This window comes from Schistocerca cancellata, chromosome 5, assembly GCF_023864275.1.
Source record: "Schistocerca cancellata isolate TAMUIC-IGC-003103 chromosome 5, iqSchCanc2.1, whole genome shotgun sequence".
NCBI classification, from domain to species: domain Eukaryota; kingdom Metazoa; phylum Arthropoda; class Insecta; order Orthoptera; family Acrididae; genus Schistocerca; species Schistocerca cancellata.
In genome coordinates this window covers 669,290,220-669,312,362 of record NC_064630.1, presented here as the reverse complement: position 1 = coordinate 669,312,362, position 22,143 = coordinate 669,290,220, and the positions used below count along the sequence as shown (strand labels likewise).

Below are 22,143 nucleotides of genomic sequence, written 5' to 3'. Positions count from 1 at the left end.
ACATAATATGGATGGGGAAACGATATGCGTCATAGAATAAATAAATAAACGAAATCGAGTCCAGCCCCTCGTCAGAGGCTCTCAGTACCTGAACAAAAATGTGAATATGACCAATTTGTCATTAATTATTCAGAACAAAGACTACCTTGAGGTAAAATAACGAGGTGGAACAGTCAGTTCTATTGCATCACCTCTTCCCCTGTGTGAAAAAACGGATTGAGTATGTCCTTGCAATGGAAGGACAACTATACGATTAGGAGGAGACCATAGGTCCAAGTTGGTGCACACCGATGCTAACATGTGAGAGATTGGTTCTGATCTACATTCCTTCCACAGTTGCACAAGGACGCTCTGTGAATGTTTTAGGAATTTCGTGTAGAACCTATGGCCTGTAAGGTAGTAAGATACCATCTCACCCATGCAGAGTTCAGAAGAGTGCAGCAGTACGAACAATGACGTAAGCAGACTATAATGTCAATTTCGGTTCCACTACACTCCCTGTAAACGAAATGTTATCGCTAACAGAAATTAGAATACGGGTTCAGGTGTAACTATATGTTGGCAAACCATGAAAAATCTTAGATTTTCGTATTAAGGTTATATTTTTTACTCTAAGTATGACTTCATAATATCATAATTTCAATACATACAGGAATGGTAAAATATTGATATTGGGTGTTCACAACTCTGAAGCAAAGTTCATAAATGTTCTAAGGTTCTTTAATAGTAAGATGGTTGATGACCATGTCTCGGGGTCGATAATATACAATAAATACAACTGGGTCCACACGCATCAGTTAAGCTAAAATGCACAATTAAAATAACCAAATAATGGATGATGGTCAGTAAAGAGCAATCAGAAAGAAGTATATGATTAAAACAGTTCCATAACTTCAGGATATAAAGCACTATACAGCGGCTGATCAGTTCTTTTCATTAGATCCGATACCTCGCGTTTCTGTTTCAATTAAGTCCGACAGTCAGAATACGTTTAACTGCAGGACATGATTGAATCTACTAAACAATAGAAGAGACTGAGACGACCGCAGTTCTGAGTGTCAATTAAAAACCACTTGCTGCCGTAACGCAAGCACGCGTGTTTAACTTTCGTCAGCGGCAGCAGTGGTGGCTGATGCTGTGAATTTTCGAAATATCTCTTCACTGTTAAACGCATGTCGAATACATTTCCTATGTCTTCAGTGAAGCCGACACTCCTAGTTGTTCCGTAGCTTGCTAATCGCCATGGTACACACTATTTGGCTGGAACAGCGCGTACGTCGTTGCCCTCAAATCGCTTCCATGTGTTAACTGTCAGTGCTCGGTGTGATTCTCCGTACTAGGAGGCTTTGCAGTTTAAGTCCTTACGAGAGAATGACTCTCGCAATCGTCTCAGTGTGGCGCGAGTCGCCTTACTCAAACACTCGAAGAATTGCTGCGAGAGAAAGAGCGAGTTTTTCTGTTCACAATTTGTCTATATTAATGCTGGTAGCCATGCATTTTCTTTCTGGCCAATCAGAGTGTTGGTGCTTGTTATAACTCCACCTACTAGAATTTTGTAGCCGATCACAGGCATTGTTTCTTCTGTAGGACAGAGTTTAACTTCTGCTACGTAATATTGAGATAAACAGTTTTTTCTTTCATGCGAGTTTTAACACAGGTGGCTGCAGCAGTGTTTGCCCAGACGTTTACTTGCCATCTCCAGCCTTGTTCCTGTAGGAAGGCTTTCTGAAGTGTCATCGTTCAAAACAAGGACAACGGCACCTTTTGCCGAGGGACTGCACAGTGGCTCCGGCGTGTCATTGTGTCCGCTAGATGTCCAGCTCTGTGGGTATCCTCCTAACATTGGGATGGGAGTTGCAGTCTTAAAATTTCCTTCCCTCAGAACTACGTCTCGTAGCTCGGGTCTGGGAAATTACTTGCGTGTAATTACTACAGTGGTTTATATTTATGAAATGCTGACTTGTTTATTCGTTTTGTCTATCAATAATTCATTTTCCCGTAACCATGTCGTGTGACATATCGATGTAACCGGAGTTGTTTCAGGAATTCAATGTAAGGTGTATTATTTGATTGCACCTTACTGATCACCATCCTTCCACGATAATTTTTGTACTGAAGCTAGACAGTTGTGGAGGTGTTGTCTAAGTCAGACAAAAATTATACTTTTTCTCAAGCATTGAATATTAGTCAGCCACTTGGTCTAGTCCTTATTCTACTTAATTCTTTTGGTTTGGATACATTAATCTTTAACATGGTTAACTTTGCTAATAATTTAATTTTATCCCTTAAGAGAAGACTATATAATTCTTTTGTTAATACTATCAAATTCATTTTTTTATTTATTTAAATGTTTTGTGTGTATTTTAGATTTTATATCGAAGCTGAGGAGCCCCTCACATTGATCTTTTAATGCTGTTTTCTCAACACTTACAATTTAAATCAGTTCAAAAAGTTAAATGACTTTATACATAATGCAAAAATACAATGTTTTTGTTTGTTTTACAAAAATTAGCATTGTAAGAATAATATAACAATCAAAATAAATCTTTAGCGAATCCTACTCATGTCGAAATTTTAAAACTTTATATTAATGAAATGCAAAATTGAAAAGTATTATAGTCACAAACAATGTATGAAGAAAATTGCAGAATATTACACTCATAGACAGTAAACTAACTTTACAAAAATGTTATCTTTAAGACACAATATATATGAGCAGGTTTTCTTTTTAACATAGTATTCTAATTAACATTATAAGTAGATGAAACATTTCTTTACAAAAAAGTTTTTCCTGCATTACTCATGAAACAGAGACTATGAAAAGACTGTTATTCAGTTCTTATTTAGACACTTACACATATTATATAGAGAGATGTAAATTGCATCAATGCATCGAAGTCCTATGTTAATTGTTGCGCTTGTTGCAGCTTTCTCACTGTCTGACACTGATTTTTATCTAATTTTGACCAATATTTTCGTGCCATGTCTGCGAATGTTCTTCCGTGAGGTTGGCGACGAGTGTCTATGCACGAAGCTGAAGGACCTGTGCGAGATGTTTATTGGCGAACCTTTGGGTAGGCACCGTCGTTCTTCATCAATTTTGCAACAGGATGTTGCCATAGATTGGTGTGGCTCTCATAATAATTTGGGCCTTTTAGTGCGGATACTTGTGGATTATTGGCTTTAAAACATGTATATTTCTGCTTAATCAACTGCTGAAGGTAATTATTTTTTATAGCACTTTGCAGACGATCGGTTTGCAGTAGGATGGGTATTTGGAAAGGCATATCTTGAAATAATCTCGCCCATTGCCCAGACGTTTATTTGCCATCTCCAGCCTTGTTCCTGTAGGAAGGCTTTCTGAAATGTCATCGCTCAAAACAATGACAACGGCACCTTTTGCCGAGGGACTGCACAGCTGTTTCACAGAGGAAGACCGCACTGCAGTTCCTTCTCTAAATCCTCGCACGAACGAAAAAATGGCTGACATGGAAATAAGTGTCCAAGAAATAGAAAAGCAACTGAAACCACTCAAGAGAGGAAAGTCCACTGGACCTGACGGGATACCAATTCGATTCTACATAGAGTACGCGAAAGAACTTGCCCCCCTTCTAACAGCCGTGTACTGCAAGGCTCTTGAGGAACGGAAGGTTCCAAATGACAGGAAAAGAGTACAGGTAGTCCCAGTTTTCAAGAAGGGTCGTCGAGCAGATGCGCAAAACTATAGGCCTATTGTCTCTGATATCGATCGGTTGTAGAATTTTAGAACATGTTTTTTGCTCTCGTATCATGTCATTTCTGGAAACCCAGAATCTACTCTGTAGGAATCAACATGGATTCCGGAAACCGTGATAGTGTGAGACCCAACTCGCTATATTTTTTCATGAGACACAGAAAATATTAGGTACAGTCTCCCAGGTAGATGCCATTTTCCTTGACTTCCGGAAGGCGTTCGATACAGTTCCGCACTGTCGCCTGATAAACAAAGTAAGAGCCTACGGAATATGAGACCAGCTGTGTGGCTGGATTGAAGAGATTTTAGCAAACAGAACACAGCATGTTTTTCTCAATGGAGAGACGTCTACAGACGTTAAAGTAACCTCTGGCGTGTCACAGCTGAGTGTTATGGGATCATTGCTTTTCACAATATATGTATAAATGACCTAGTAGATAGTGTCGGAAGTTCCATGTGGCTTTTCGCGGATGATGCTGTAGTATACAGCATTAGAAAATTGTAGCGAAATGCAGGAAGATCTGTAGCGGATAGGCACTTGGTGCAGGAAGTGGCAACTGACCCTTAACATAGACAAATGTAAATTATTGCGAATACATAGAAAGAAGGAACCTTTATTGTATGATTATATAATAGCGGAATAAACACTGCTAGCAGTTACTTCTGTAAAATATGTATGCGTACGGAACGATTTGAAGTGGAATGATCATATAAAATTAATTGTTGCTAAGGCGGGTGCCAGGTTGAGATTCATTGGGAGAGTCCTTAGAAAATGTAGTCCATCAACAAAGGAGGTGGTTTACAAAATACTCGTTCGACCCATAGTTGAGTATTGCTCATCAGTGTGGGATCCGTACCAGGTCGGGTTGACAGAGGAGATAAGATCCAAAGAAGAGCGGCGCGTTTCGTCACAGGGTTATTTGTTAAGCGTGATAGCGTTACGGAGATGTTTAGCAAACACAAGTGGCAGACTCTGCAAGAGAGGCGCTCTGCATAGCGGTGCAGCTTGCTGTCCAGGTTTCGAGAGGGTGCGTTTCTGGATGACGTATCGAATATATTGCTTCCCCCTACTTGTACCTCCTGAGGAGATCACGAATGTAAAATTAGAGGGATTCGAGCGCGCACGGAGACTTTCCGGCAGTCGTTCTTCCCGCGAACCATACGCGACTGCAACAGGAAAGGGAGGCAATGGCAGTGGCACGTAAAGTGCCCTCGGCCATACACCGTTGGGGGCTTGCGGAGTATAAATGTATATGTAGATGTAGATCTTTCTTCAACATCAGTATTGGGACTCTTCATCTTCCATTCTTCCAAACATCTTCCTTTCTTCAGACTTGAACCTTACCTCTTCTCGGGGCAGGATATAGGAAATTATTGACTAATAGTTGCTTTGAAGTTTTTCATTTGCTAGTCTTTCAATCGTTGATTAGGATGTGTAATTCAGCATTGAATGACTGATTTTCCTTCAGCTGTGTAGATCAATATAATAACGCAGTTTGGTGGCGACAGTGTGTTTCTACACGTAATTTTTTGCCAAATTGTGCCTCAGCCAAGCCTGCGTTTCGGGGAGGCATTTTGTTTTTATGCCGTGCACTGGCTCCTGTTTGGTTTTTTATGGCCCGCCGTTCGCTGCAGTCCTTTTGACACGAGTATTGCTCGAAAATGAATTTTCGCAAGGCCTAGACCCAACGTCGATATTCTTCTGCTCATCCACCCTCCTTGTAATTTCTTTATCACAGGACGGTTGCTACTGCAGTTAGGTACAAGAGTTGCCTTGGTTACAAATCACCATTCTTCTCGTGCACTTGCCAGTGTCTCCGCATCATAGAAAATCGTTGATCTTGTCCATTCATGTCCCATACAGATTTTCAGTTGTCGTCTACCTCATCGAAGTCTCATGCAGATCTTTGAGTACAAAAATCTTTTCTCATAATCTACCTTATGCCTAATGCCTAACTTACACCTCTTAAGAAATTCTTGAGATGATTTGGCATCCTATCTATGCGTTACAGATCTAGTTTCTCTATCAGGTTCCAATTTTTTTCCTGATATCTTAGGTTAATGAACTTTTTGTAATATTCGTTACGTGTGGTACTGTCGTTTGGCATGTTAGTATGTCATGGTGTTAGATCATGATTTATGCGTTGCACCTTTGCAAACTCCACCTATCATGTTAGTTGGTACATACAGAAATTTAAGATACTCCTCATTTCTCTGTCTCTTCTTTTCCTCAGACTCCTGGTCATGTCCTGTCTGAAACATACTTGACAGCTTCTTTGATATTATTTACTGATACCTACAAGTGATTATTCATCAATATGGCTTACATGATGAAGTCCTGAACTTTGAATAATATTGTCCTTAGCACAGGGAGTTGTCAGGGATGAGTGAGATCTAAACTGTGGTACAACTGAGACTTCACCACAGGCTTCCCCAGTCAAGACCAGTGGCAGTGCCAAGTCACGCTGAGGACGAGTGTCCCGAGGGCAGCCCACTCGCAACCAGAGTCAAGACCAGAATCCCCTCTCCAGACCAGAGTCTGAATCAGATGCCATTTCTCCACTCGTCCCTTTCCATCAAACCTCGGTAAACTCGAAAAGTGCACCCATGCAACTATTCCTGCGAGGGTCTCATGCCAATCAAGTGACTATACGAGCGCCATGTCTCCCCTGTAGCTCTTCTGCTCTACCTTGTGGTCAATCGTAACCAATGTTGATAATATTAATTTCCCTTCTGTACAGTCAATCCCTGACTTGTAAATTTCTGCACAGGGAGGAGAAGACATTACGTTCCCAAATTATTATTCCCATGGCCACATTAGGCAGCGTGTTTTCAGTTTCCGTTCAGGCCTAACGTAATCAACATACTTATCACCAAGATCATATTGTTGACAGGCCAAACGCTGCAGCATGTCTGACCAGGGGTCTCATATAAACTAAGAGAAGTGCTTGTGTGTCCCGACATAGACCATTTCATAGCCGCTATAAATGTTGCGTTCCTTCCTAAAATTCTTCCGAAGGCCTGAGGCTTCCCAAAAATCTCGGCAGGCAGAGGGCTGATACCACCTGATGGCCCATCAATAGCGCCTGGTCCAGGTTGAACATGGATTTTTATGGATGCCAGCTCTTTACAAAATGGGCTATTGCGACACTGTCGAAACACCTTGGTCAGGCAACCTACTTCTCTCCTGTCCCTGCCATGCCCAGAATCTTCTAACAGGTAGGTCCAGGTAGGCAATTTTTCGCCTCTTCAGCCGAAAGCATTATCTGCACACCAGTGCGAAAATTCTTGGGACTAACGTTCTGAATTGGTAATTAATTTCAGATGCTAATCTCCCTAACAGCTGCACGAGAATCCCATGCCCCAAATGTCCATTGAAAGTTTGACTGTTAAATCACCAAACCAAATGATTGTTGTCAACTCCAGAAAATGCTATTTGAAGGAGAGCTGTTGTAAAGATCCCACATGCAAAACAATGTACATGCTCCCATCAGTGCATGCTCACATTGATAGGTTCCTGTTATCTCACAAAAATGTCTATGGTGTGATAACAACATTAAAGAGTAGGCTTGAATATAAAATAAGTGAGAGAGTGACTTGTTCTTTCTCAACAGATATGTGAGTGACTTGAAGACTGTTTAAGTAATAGAACCCAGTTTGTGTCCTTGTCGGTGAATGTTCATCGGAGACAAGGGTATCGTCTGGAGTGTCCCAGGGAAGTGTCGTAGGACTGCTGTTGTTCTCTATGTACACTACTGGCCATTAAAATTGCTACACCAAGAAGAAATGCAGATGATAAACGGGTATTCATTGGACAAATATGTTATACTAGAACTGACATGTGATTACATTTTCACGCAATTTGGGTGCAGAGATCCTGAGAATTCAGTACCCAGAACAACCACCTCTGGCCGTAATAACTGCCTTGATACGGCTGGGCATTGAGTCAAACGGAGCTTGGATGCCGTGTACAAGTACAGCTGCCCTTGCAGCTTCAACACAATACCACAGTTCATCACGAGTAGTGACTGGCGTATTGTGAAGAGCCAGTTGCTCGGCCACCATTAACCAGACTTTTTCAATTGGTGAGAGATCTGGAGAATGTGCTGGCCAGGGCAGCAGTCGAACATTTTCTGTATCCAGAAAGGCCCGTACAGGACCTGCATCATGCGGTCGTGCATTATCCTGCTGAAATGTGGGGTTTAGCAGGGATCGAAGGAATGGTAGAGCCACGGGTCGTAACACATCTGAAATGTAACGTCCACTGTTCAAAGTGCCGTCAATGCGAACAAGAGGCGACCGAGACTTGTAACCAATGGCACCCCATACCATCACGCCGGGTGATATGCCAGTATGGCGATGACGACTACACGCTTCCAATGTGCGTTCACCGCGATGTCGCCAAACACGGATGAGACCATCATGATGCTGTAAACAGAACCTGGATTCACCCGAAAAAATGATGTTTTGCCATTCCTGCACCCAGTTCCATCGTTGAGTACACCATCGCAGGCGCTCCTGTCGGTGATGCAGCGTCAAGGGTAACCGCAGCAATGGTCTGTGAGCTGATAGTTCATGCTGCTGCAAACGTCGTCGAACTGTTCGTGCAGATGGTTGTTATCTTGCAAATGTCCCCATCTGTTGACTCAGGGATCGAGACGTGGCTGCACGATCCGTTACAGCCATGCGGATAAGTTGCCTATCATCTCGACTGCTAGTGATATGAGGCCATTGGGACCCAGCACGGCGTTCCGTATTACCCTGCTGAACTCACCGATTCCATATTCTGCTAACAGTCATTGTGTCTCGACCACCGCGAGCAGCAATGTCGCGATACGATAAACCGCAATCGCGATAGGCTGTAATGCGACCTTTAACAATGTCGGAAACGTGATGGTACGCATTTCTCCTCCTTACATGAAGCATCACAACAACATTTCACCAGGCAACGCCGGTCAACTGCTGTTCGTGTATGAGAAATCGGTTGGAATCTTTCCTCATGTTAGCACGTTGTAGGTGTCGTCACCGGCGCCAACCTTGTGTGAATGCTCTGAAAAGCTAATCATTTGCATATCACAGCATCTTCTTCCTGTCGGTAAAATTTCTCGTCTGTAGCACATCATCTTCGTGGTGTAGCAATTTTAATGGCCAGTAGTGTACATAAATGATTTGGCGGGCGGGTGAGCAGCAATCTGCGGTTGTTTGCTGATGATGCTGTGGTTTGCAGTGCTGTCTGGAAAATGAGTTACTTTAGGGAGATACAAGATGGCCTAGACAAAATTTCATTTGATGTGATGGATGGCAGTTAACCCTAAATGTGGAAAAATGTAAGTTAATGCAGTTGAGTAGGATGAACAAATCTATAATGTTTGGTTACAGTGAAACTAGTGTCCCACCTGACACAGTCAAGTCGTTTCAATATCAGGGCGTAACCTTGAAAAGCTGTATGAACTGGAACGAGCATATGAGAACTGTGGCAGGGAAGGGGAATGGTCGACTTCGGTTTATTGGGAAAATTTTAGGAAAGACTATTTCATCTGTAAAGGAGACTGCATGTACGAAGAAGCTGGTGCGACCTACACACTGCTTTAGGGTTTGGGATCCATACCAGGTCAAAATGAAGGAAGACATTGAAGCAATCCAGAGGCAGACTGCGGTATTTGTAACCGGTAGTTTCGAGCAACAAAGAGAAACGCTGTTGAGAAAATTTAGAGGACTGGCATTTAAAGCTGACTGCCGAACGATTCTGCTGCCGCCAACAGACATTGCACGTAAGGACCACGAAGGTAAGATTCGAGGAATTAGGGTTCAAACAGTCGTTTTACCCTTGCTGTATTTGCGAGTGGAACAGGAAACGAAATTACTAGTAGTTGTACAGGGTACTATCCACCACACACTGCAGATGCCTTACGTTGTATCTATGTATATGTCATGTAGATAGTATTGAAGATGAAGAAGTGCTCTTACCTCTTAAGGTATGCGTTCTAGAGCCCTAGTTCACTGGACGTTTTTCTTGTTATGGTGTAAAGAACCTGTCCCTAAATTTGTCCATATTTTTTATGTGCCCAGGCCGCGTCAATCAGAACTCTACCCTCGTAGCGCACATGTCGGCGCTCGATGATGTGGAATTCGTATGTACAGTATTGCGATTGCAGTCACAAAGTGTTGCACAAAGAAAAGCAAGACGAAGTGGCGATGGGCGAAAAATTGGAAGGCGTTCTACACTCCACCATGCTAACATGCTGAGAGAACTTGCTGCCGAACACGATGACTATCGGAATACTTTAAAAATGAACGAGGAATCTGTCAACGAACTGGTGAACTTCGTTACACCACATGTGCACAGAAAGGACATTGTTCATATACTCGCCGGATTTCGCTGTCCTTAGTGCTAGAAGCTATTTGTAAACCCGAAAGGACATTATTGCACAGGATCGGTAGGTAGTGTTGTTATGTATTCCTGTAGTATATAGTTATAGCTTTAAGTAGCTTCTTTATATGTTTGTATTTTGGCTGCACTATATACTGTATTAATATCGCTGACAGCGTTCTGCGCCCTTGGCGTATGTTAGGGTAGTGGAATTATTGACAACGATATAATTTTGGGAACTAAATGTCACATGAATAAGGTAAAATCTGCTAAATACATTGTCTGCTCTTCAACAAAATCTTTCTTTTGCTAATCATATGTCTCCTAGTAGTTAGAGCCTATAGTAGTTAGAATCCTTTTATGTAGCTGGCTGTAGTTGCTGCTTGGTGTAATTGCTGTAGTTCGTTTTATGAAGATTTTCTGTGAGGTGACTGACTTATGAAAAGTATGGGTTATTGTTAGGATTTCTTCCAATTCGGGGCGATTCTTTTGTGTCAATTATTTGACGCAATGTTGTCATTGTATAGCAGTCAGATTGCGTTGGGTTTGTATATTGTGGGTAATAAATGAATAGGTTAAGTTTGGGTTCTCCTTGTCAGGGAAAATTCTGTAGATCAGTGTTTGAAATGAGAAAAATAGGTAAACACTAAGAAGCTTCATGCCCTCTGAAACGAACAAATAAGCAGTTGCAGTGTTATTTCTGTGCACGGCAACACTTCTGTCGAATGTTTCCACAGATTATTGATTAAGTGTTAAATGTGCACTTGAATGGATGATTCCACTCATCTGTCTTTCCTGATGTACTCGTCTTCTTATGGCGAATCAACATAATTTGTTTAAACCTTCGAAAAGCATGAAGTCTCGGCGGGAACAGCCATGTATTGCACAATATCACCCTCAAAAAACACGGTACGGTATACCGCGCAATATATGTAGTGACGGTCAAGATTTTTAAAGCCTTTCAGTCTTTTTCAATAAGTCTGCCCAAACCGCCAGCACTTCTCACAGACGTTCAGTATTATTCGGCTTACTCAGTATTGCGCAATAAGTGCTGAGCGTCTGAGGGTCCCTTTAGTCGCACGTCCAGTGGATGGCAATTCGAACATTTGCGGAATATAAATGAAAACTTTGAACGTAAAAGGAGTTCTCAAAAGTATGCAAAGATTCTGTGTACATGTATGTAAGGAAGGAGCCCTTCCAACGTCAGATAGTTCTTTTAATAAATTTTACTTCTTCTTTTTACCTCCATTTTTATAGGACGTATACTCGAGTACAGTCCTGTCAGTCATTTTAAAGCACCTTGTCTTTTTAGTATATGCTGATGATGCACTAAAGTTTCAAGAGCACAGGATTTACGGCTTGCACTCTATCATTAAATAACGTTCATAAGGAATTTTGGTGTTCTAATTTCTAAAGCTAAATTAGAAGCACTGGAGTATCTACAGTAAAGAGACAACCTGAAGCAAAGTTATTTTATCGTAATATTAGAGCAAATATCATCATTCTGCAATTTGTATTCCCAAGTTGGACACATATTAATGAAGGTCTTGGAACCAAACCAGTCTAACTGGAGCGATGACATGATATGGAACAGAACCCGACAAAAACAGAGAAGAAGGTTCCATAAAACTATGGCTTTTCCACTCCTTTTGTGCTGTAAAGGATCGAGATGAAATTTACAAGAATAACAGCTTGTTACTCTAGATCAAAACATATAAGAAATGAAACGATATGGCAAGAAGTACAGACACACACAAAAAAAAAAAAAAAATGTTTTGCATCACCTCCGTTCCGAGAGTTCCGGAACTTGTACAGAAAATTGAAATAGAGACCAACATAAACAACATTTCTGCCCTTTTTATTGTTAATTACAAACCATACATTGCGTGTTGTACCACATATAGTCAGACCTTCAGAGGTGGTGTTTCAGATTGTTGTACACACTGGTACCTCTAATACCCAATAGCACGTCCATTTGCATTGATGTATGCCTGTTTTCGTCGTGGCATACTATCCACAAGTTCATCAAGGCACTGTTGGTCCAGATAATCCCACTACTCAACGGCGATTCGGCGTGGATCCCTGAGAGTGGTTGGTGGGTCACGTCGTCCATAAACAGCCCTTTTCAGTCTATCGCAGGCATGTTAGATAGGGTTCATGTCTGAAGAATATGCTGGCCACTCTAGTAGAGCGATGCCTTTATCCTGAAGGAAGTGGTTCACAAGATGTGGACGATGGAGGCGCGAATTGTCGTCCATGAAGACGAATGCATCACCAATATGCTGCCAATATGTTTGCACTATCGGTCGGAGGATGGCATTCATTTATCGTACACCCGTTAAAGCGCCTTCCATGACCACTAGCGGAGTACGTCGGCCCCACGTAATGCCACCGCAAAACAGAGGGAAACTTCCACCTTTCTGCACTCGTTCTACAGTGTGTCCAAGGCGTTCAGCCTAACCGGGTTGCCTCGAAACACGTCTCCGACGATAGTCTGGTTGAAAGCGTATGCGACACTTGGTGAAGAGAACGTGATGCCAACCCTGAGCTTTCCATTCGGCATGTTGTTGGGCCCATCTGTATCGCGCTGCATGATGTCGTGGTTGCAAAGATGCCATGGACATCGGGAGTGAAGTTGCGCATCATGCAGTCTAAGGCGCACAGTTTGAGTCGTAACACGAGGTCCTGTGGCTTCACGGAAGGCATTATTCAACATGGTGGCGTTGCTGTCAGGGTTCCTCTGAACCATAATCCCTAGGTAGCGGTCATCTAATGCAGTAGTAGCCCTTCGGCAGCCTGAGCGAGGTATGTAGTCGACAGTTTCTGTCTCTCTGTATCTCCTCCATATTCAAACAACATCGCTTTGGTTCACTCTGAGACACCTGGACACTTCCCTTGTTGAGAGCCCTTCTTGGCACAAAGTAACAATGGGCACGCGATCGAACCGCGGTATTGACCGACTAGGCACGGTTGAACTACAAACAACACGAGCCGTGTACCTCCTTCCTGGCGGAACAATTGGAACTGATAGTCTGTCGGACCCCTTCCGTCTAAAAGGCGCTACCCGTGCATGGTTGTTTACATCTTTGGGCGGGTTTATGAAATCTCTGAACAGTCAAAGGGACTGTGTCTGTGATCCAATATCTAGAGTTAATGTTTATCTTCAGCAGTTCTGGGAACCGGGATGATGCAAAACTTTTTTGTTGTGTCTATAGTGGTGGCAGTTGAGGAAAAAAAGAAAAAAAGGCTAGGCAATAAAATATTTCCCAGATTATCTTTACCTTATAAACCATGCGCGAGATGTACACCACAAGAGGAAAGAAGATATGGAAGGAATTTGTTAAAATGAAACAGGCTAAGAAGGATGCGAAAGAGAAGACAATTCTAAATGAGATGTTTTTTTTTTCTCTGTTTCGACTTCAGTATCAGAAGTTCAGCTAGTATCGGGTAGAGCATTGTTTCGGACTAGAATTCTTTCTAAGCCCTAGTTAAGGTGACAGCACTTGTTACCATGGCAAAACATAAACAAGTGCGTTTGGGAGTGGCAACAAGTTATCTGAACCTAGTGGTTTTCGGTGCACGGAAATTTGCATTTTGTTTACAAGTACGTAATATTACATTTCTATTGTATTTTTAAATAAAACTTATATTATTCCCTGTGTTATAAGTTGTGGTAGATCTAGCCGATGTAATAACAATAGGAACTACCATGGCGGTAGATTGCACGCAGAATAATGGGGCCAGTAGTTGCGCAGTTGGCAGTACCAGCATGGGGAGGGGTGGGGGGAGCGGGTATGTGTAGACGATTATCGTGCTGTAGGCGAAATGCCGAGCGCTGGAAGGGAAGTACCATTCTGAAATGATAAACTGATGCCTACGCTCATATTTTTGGCAAGTATTAGCTGGAGCCCCTCCATGCCTGCACTGGCATGGTGACCATCCAAAAAGATCTACGTCACCTTTGCTTTGATTAGCCTCTATAAAGAATGCCGCTGCAGATGCAACAAAATCTGCTATTTATTTTCGCTTGACCTGTTGTAACTTTCAGAGGGGTATCAAAAGTAGCGAATTTTGAGTAAAATCTACATTTCTCTAGTTACCGTGTTAAAATTTGCTTCTGTTGTGAAAACACGGTGGAGTTTACACAAAGTCACCCTACTATCATGTTATGCAGACGCAATTGCGAGAGAATTCTGAAACAGTGATGTATTAAGTTTATTAAATGAGGAAATTCGTACAGGTAAGGTCAGTAACTTATGAGAAAGCACATCCTCGGTACAAAAATAAACGTGTAATGTCTTTACTTATTTTATTCCAAAACATACAGCATTTCTCGTTTCTAGCTATCTATAGCTCTTAAAAATTACGTGCTTTCTTCCGAAAAGACTGTAGTAAGTGGAACAACACGGTAGATAATGAAGTTCCGCATAATAATCATATGGAAAAATGTTCTCCGTTTTGTGTGCTATCATTTTCCTAAATCTCCTTTCTATATCTCAAACAGGTGATGTGTTACAACGAATGTTATGGATACATCATTCTGGCTTTATCGTTGGCGCGAGCAATCGCAAATGACTGAGCTATATATCAATTTTCTCAAGATTGTTGAAAGATGGAGACTCTACCCAAGTCTAAAGCAAAATTCAGTATGTTTGCTAAATTTCATATACAGCAACATATTATGCTAAATGCACCATATGCAAAATCATAGCAATTCCTATATTTTATTGCTAACTTTTTCGAATTTCCTGTACTGACTTACTTAAATGCAAATCTCAGTAAATCTGATCATTAACGAAATGATCAGATAGTCATCATGAAGATGATACATAAAGCTAAAGCAACCCAAAAATGAATTTCATTTTTACTCAATAGTTTATGTAAAATAGAACAAAGACATCAGAGTGTGCGCCTTGATTCTGTCATCAAAGTGTGTCTGCTGGTGGTGGAAGGTGGGTAAACAGTGCTGGCCTCTCCTTCCGAACAAACGGTTGAACTCAGCCAGCACTTCAGATGAAAATTGACCACCATATCCTCTGCGGAGTCTACTCTTGGAATGCATCATCTTACTTTTATTTTTTAACAGGCACAATTGAAGAAATGACCATACAAATGGAATGAAAATATTTTGAAGGAAACCTGGAAAAATTCTGACTTCTTGAAATGACAATCACGGAGGCGAGTCATGAATGCTCAGTTCCAAGAAGTACATGTGATCATAATCTTACAGCTCTGTAGCAGAGCGAATAGGTGACCATAAACTTGTTTGAATAAGTCACATAATTTTTTCCGAGAACATTCACAGATGAACAGGAAACAATATTATGCGATCATGTTAAAAAATAAGACAGGCAGCTTATGCAATTGAGTGAAGGTGTATGTAGTGTATAAATATGCAGAGTAACAGGCACAAATGAAGAAATGACCATACAAATGGAATGAAAATATTTTGAAGGAAGCCTGGAAAATTTCAGACTTCTTGAAATGACAATCACGGAGGCGAGTCATGAATGCTCAGTTCCAAGAAGTACATATGATCATAATCTTACAGCTCTGTAGCAGAGCGAAGAGGTGACCATAAACTTGTTTGAATAAGTCACATATTTTTTTCCGAGAACATTCACAGATGAACAGGAAACAATATTATGCGATCATGTTTAAAATTAAAGACAGGCAGCTTATGCAATTGAGTGAAGTTGTATGTAGTGTATACATATGCAGATTAACTGAATGTAAAGCATAACTTGAATATGACGAAAAGGAAATCGAATAAACACTTTTACTATGATTTCATGAAAAGTCATGGAGACAATGCTAAGGACTGCTGAATCCACAACTTTAAAGCGAGCAAGTTTTCAGCAAAGAATAACTTGACAGACAGTTTAATGAACTAGGTGAGCTGGTGGACTTGTTCGAGTTTATACCCATTCACGATAAAATTATTTTTTACAATAAAAATTACTTTAATAGACGTCAATTTCACGACTGGCACAACCCTTCAAAAATTTAAACAGCATAAATGTAAAGGTTGGAAAGAATATTTAAAAAATCGGCCAACTTATATTGTTATAACATGAAGATCTTTAATTCTATTAAATAATGTATCAGAGTGTCGCTTAATGTTAAGAACGAGTACAACCGTCAGAAAATATTATAATTTCTAAAAACAATATGTGTCTGATACTATCCGACCTTGCTCTCCTCTACGTGACTCAATTACTATCGCCATACAACACGAAGTCCAATTTCTGCTGTCCTCTACTACTTCCATAACTGTGATGGCTTCCATATAGCCTCCCCCTCCACCCCCTCCCCATCCACCACCAACGATCCTTTGATGAATCCGACTCTCATGTATAAAATTATCTCCAGAGTTTGTGGGAAATCTCTAAGCTTTCTCATAATCAAACACTTAATGAGTGTAGTTTTGATAATTTGCTCTACATTTTAACAAAAGCTAAATTTTCTCGTATTATATCTCCAGAACCATCCGTAACACAATGATATAATTTTGCAGGAACATTCTGTGAAGACTGTGGGTAGAATCCGCAAGAGAAGTGATAAATTATACGCTGTGTCTGATGCTGAATTTGTAATGTATGAACAGGGGAAATGAAAAAAACAATAAACTTTTTCCCTAGCGTTATTTTATGGGGGAGAGAGGCGGAGATTCAGAGAGAAGAAGTTTAGAAATAGTTTGAAATTATGGGTAAAATCTGCTGGTAGTCGCTACATGCTTTCATTTTTAATTACAGAATGATAGTAGTGTGGGTACTTTGTGCATGTGTCCACACTTCAACGCCTGACCTATTTCCCAGGCAAAAATAAGCATTAATGGCTTGGTCTTTCCACACATACTTGGAGGTACTAACAAACCGAGAAATAAGATACTCCTAATAGTTACAGTTATTATTTTACAAATGAAGAAACTACTGATGTAATGTTGTTCATTACCCATCCTCAATCACCATTAGAAATACACTCCTGGAAATGAAAAAAAGAACACATTGACACTGGTGTGTCAGACCCTCCATACTTGCTCCGGACACTGCGAGAGGGCTGTACAAGCAATGATCACACGCACGGCACAGCGGACACACCAGAAACCGCGGTGTTGGCCGTCAAATGGCGCTAGCGGCGCAGCATTTGTGCACCGCCGCCGTCAGTGTCAGCCAGTTTGCCGTGGCATACGGAGCTCCATCGCAGTCTTTAACACTGGTAGCATGCCGCGACAGCGTGGACGTGAACCGTATGTGCAGTTGACGGACTTTGAGCGAGGGCGTATAGTGGGCATGCGGGAGGCCGGGTGGACGTACCGCCGAATTGCTCAACACGTGGGGCGTGAGGTCTCCACAGTACATCGATGTTGTCGCCAGTGGTCGGCGGAAGGTGCACGTGCCCGTCGACCTGGGACCGGACCGCAGCGACGCACGGATGCACGCCAAGACCGTAGGATCCTACGCAGTGCCGTAGAGGACCGCACCGCCACTTCCCAGCAAATTAGGGACACTGTTGCTCCTGGGGTATCGGCGAGGACCATTCGCAACCGTCTCCATGAAGCTGGGCTACGGTCCCGCACACCGTTAGGCCGTCTTCCGCTCACGCCCCAACATCGTGCAGCCCGCCTCCAGTGGTGTCGCGACAGGCGTGAATGGAGGGACGAATGGAGACGTGTCGCCTTCAGCGATGAGAGTCGCTTCTGCCTTGGTGCCAATGATGGTCGTATGCGTGTTTGGCGCCGTGCAGGTGAGCGCCACAATCAGGACTGCATACGACCGAGGCACACAGGGCCAACACCCGGCATCATGGTGTGGGGAGCGATCTCCTACACTGGCCGTACACCACTGGTGATCGTCGAGGGGACACTGAATAGTGCACGGTACATCCAAACCGTCATCGAACCCATCGTTCTACCATTCCTAGACCGGCAAGGGAACTTGCTGTTCCAACAGGACAATGCACGTCCGCATGTATCCCGTGCCACCCAACGTGCTCTAGAAGGTGTAAGTCAACTACCCTGGCCAGCAAGATCTCCGGATCTCTCCCCCATTGAGCATGTTTGGGACTGGATGAAGCGTCGTCTCACGCGGTCTGCACGTCCAGCACGAACGCTGGTCCAACTGAGGCGCCAGGTGGAAATGCCATGGCAAGCCGTTCCACAGGACTACATCCAGCATCTCTACGATCGTCTCCATGGGAGAATAGCAGCCTGCATTGCTGCGAAAGGTGGATATACACTGTACTAGTGCCGACATTGTGCATGCTCTGTTGCCTGTGTCTATGTGCCTGTGGTTCTGTCAGTGTGATCATGTGATGTATCTGACCCCAGGAATGTGTCAATAAAGTTTCCCCTTCCTGGGACAATGAATTCACGGTGTTCTTATTTCAATTTCCAGGAGTGTATCTGCATTTATACCCTTTACACTCGGTATATACAGTCTCCATCTGCAATGTCTCGGAGGACACCCTGTACCACTACTAGACATTTCCTTTTCTGATCCACTCGAGCAATGGAAAAATGGCTGTCTGGAAAAATGGCTGCCTGTATGTCTCCATACAAGCCCTAATTGCTGTCAACTTATCTTCATGGTCCATAAACAAGATGTACGTTGGTGGCATTGGAATCGCTCTGCAGTCAGCCTCAAATGCCTGTTCTGTAAATTTTCTCAATAGTGGTCTTTGTAAAGAACGTCATCTTCCTTTCAGTGATTCCCAATTGAGGTCCTGAACCATCTCTGTAATACTTTCAAATTGCTCGAACCTACCAATAACAAATCTAGTAGCTCGCCTCTGAATTGCTTCTAGGTCTTCCTTTAATACGACCTGGTGCTGATCCCAAACACCTGAACAGTACTCAATAATTGATGTAACCAATGTCCTATATGTGATCTCCTTTACAAATGAAACACATTTGTAAGCTGGAAGATTAAATGAATGTCAATTTCGCACCTTAGATGAGAGATTTTATACATCGTAACAAGAAGAGGAATATGTCGCCTGACATACTTCAGTGAAATGGACCGGATTTGCCTATTAATATGTACAGTATGCAATGCAAGGGGATGACCCTCAGTCACTGGTATTAACACACTGAACCTAAACCCTGCATGTCAATGAGCAAGAGGAGAAAAAAGCTGTTGGAGGAAACGTTTTAGTTGTGGGCAGATGCGAGCTGCGCCGTCACAGCGAGAGTACAATGGAACGCTTTTAAGGTGACCTGTGGCGATGGACAACGAACGTGCTGGGTGACACATGGAGAGAAAAAGGTACCGGGCCAGCGTTGTGGGCTACGGAAAGAATCGTTACAAAACTGCGTTGGGGAAATTCGAGATGGATACAAACAGACCAATGATGCAGTTGATCACGTGAAAGGTGCGTGGTATGCTCGTGGCGTACGCACGTAACTTTTAGGCGTCTGGAGCGGGCACAAACTTTCTGAAATGATCTAGTAAGAAGTAAAGTACCAAAATTTCGACGCAGTTTGATGATAGGCCCTTTGCGATTGACAGAGATAGTTTCCACAAGATGACAGGAATGCTCCTGTTGGTTGGAAAACCCATGATGGAGCATGAAAGGACCCAGGTGGGGGACAGTTTTGCTACAAGGGACAGAAGACTGAAAATTTCGAGGACTCTCCTCTGAAGCAGCGTCAAGTGCAGTACAGGGCACATCACACTTTGTACGATGCAAAGGAGGAATGTTGTGTGAACACTGCATCCACTTTGGCTGACATTCAGCTAGGTTTTAGCTGTGGCGTCGTTGAGCTCCAACAGTGGAGAGATGAAACAGCCCCATAGTTAATTGTTCTTGCAAGAACTGAGAGTGCATTGTAATATGTACGCTGCTCCATCCAAGCACGTCCATACCACATATTTCAAGACTAGGGGTGAGTGCATGTTTTCTCACCTAACAAGGACAGTTTCTGCATATAAAATTAGAAAACATTTTCATTAGCTTTTATAGGACTTTCAGAGGACGAGAGCAGCCATGCAGCCGATAGCTCATCACAGCTAAATTAAATACCGCTACCAGAGGCATTAACTTGTTGGTTCAACAGCTTGCGTCCACTGTGAACTCAAGCAACCTTGAGCAATATTTTGCTCAGCTTCTCACAAAAACTAACCACCCACTATAGACTTGATTGTCATCCTAAATAGCACCTAACTTAGAACCGGAATCAGATGGTTTGTCGTAATATTGGCCAACTTCAGGATGTAGTAGTAAGAATAACTTTTTAGAGAACCTTCTGGTTAAAATTTGCGATTGTTGTGTTCAGTGTTTCGATTAAACAGGACGTAATGCGTTATCTTGACAACTGTCCTAACATTGTCATGTTACAATCTATATAAATTCGTGTACTTTTTGACACTAATCCTGAATTAAAAACTATTTGTGTACAGCTAAACACTGTTGTGCTCTGTCATAGAATAAGGGTCTACTCCTAATCTCAGTCATTTATTCTACAGATGCTAACTCACTCACAGGGTGTTTTTGCTGATGTCTGAAGATAGAGAAAAGGAGTGGAGTGTCAGCCACTTTTCTAAAATTCTCCCAACAAACCGAATTCCACCACTCACCTTCTGTATTACAGTTCTTATAAGCTCACCCCATTTCATATTGCCTTGCAGCGGTACACCTTGATATTTAAATGACGTGACTTTGTCAAGCAGCACACTATGAATATTGTTTCCGAAAATTATGGGTTTGTTTTTCATACTCACCTGCGTTAATTTACATTTTTATATATTTAGAGCGAGGTGCCATTTATTACACCAACTAGAAGTTTTATCTAAGTCATCTTGTATCTTCGTATAGTCACTCAACTTTGACACCTTCCCGTACACAACATTATCATCATCAAACAACAGCAGATTGCTGCGCATCCTGTCCGACAGATCATTTATGTATACAGAAAATAATAACAATACTATCATACTTTCCGGGGCACCCCTGAAAGTACCCTTGTGTCTGATGAACGCTCGCCTTCGAGGACAACATACTGGGTTCTGTCACTCAAGAAATCTTCGAGCCGCTCACATATCTGTATGCTCGTATCTTCGTTACAAGTGTGCAGTGTCGGACTGTGTCAAATGTTTTCGGAAATCTGGGAGTATGGACTGCGCCTGTTTCCCCTCACCCACAGTTCCCACTATATCACGTGAGAAAGGGCAATCTTAGTTTCGCACGAGCGGCTCTTTCTAAAACCGTACTGATTTGTAGACAGAAGCTATTCCCTCCCAGGTAAATTTTTTGTATTAATTATTGCGTTAAATGTTTAAGTAAGACTACATCTCTGAATGAGTAGATTATGATACCATGTTACATTGTTAAATTCGGTCAGTAATTACATGAAATACTGAAATTCCATATTTTGTTGCCCCTGACATCCGTTAGATAGGCAACCCACAGCTGTATTTGAGTACTGTCTAGTAAAGTAGGTGGAGATGTCTCGTTAAGTGCTGAATGCAGAGCGTGTCTGATGGAACGGTTACAAACGCTGGACTTGTACTTTGGAAGAAAAACCAAATAATGAAAAGAATCGTTCGATGGAGTCGATTGAGATGCGGGCCTACAGGTTATCTGTGTCGAGATAGGCAGAGCAAACAGCGGCCGGAGGCGCGGCGGGCGGCGATCGCTTTATCGGCGCCAAGTCGGCCTCTCAGTCCGCCAGACGCCGCCATGGCCGCCGCCGTCGCGACGCGCGTCGTCCTTGCTTGCTGCCTGTGCGCCGTCCTCTTCAGCTGCTCTCTGCCCACAGGTGAGCCTGAGGCCTCGTTCTGTCCAGTCGCAAGCCGCTTCATCGTCCTTTCATTCGTAGCGCATTTGTTGAAATAGTCTTCTTATCGGAGAGATACACCTGGATACGATATGTCTGCATTGCCCTCTGCAACATGATACCAGCTCCTCAATCCCGGGACATTTTCTTCCGTATCAGATTAGCATTAACGCACTTCGTTATGTTTTCTACTTGTACGGGCAGACCGAGGCGTATGGGACATGTAAGCTATTTCGAAGTTACGTTTTCCTGTAGTTTACGTTG

General features: G+C 42.5%; 1 protein-coding gene across 2 annotated transcripts in view; it reads left to right on the top strand.

The window, feature by feature from the left end:
• LOC126187732 (uncharacterized) overlaps positions 1–22,143 on the top strand; it is a 69,910-nt gene that overhangs the window by 17,764 nt on the left and 30,003 nt on the right. Inside the window, exon 1 of one of the 2 annotated variants that reach the window (XM_049928981.1) lies at positions 21,780–21,861. The exons of the other annotated variant lie outside the window; for it this stretch is intronic. Coding sequence (XP_049784938.1) covers positions 21,783–21,861 — 79 coding nt within the window. The 5' untranslated portion in view covers positions 21,780–21,782. Of the gene's footprint in view, positions 1–21,779; positions 21,862–22,143 lie in introns of those variants that run through there. 2 annotated transcript variants of the gene reach the window in all.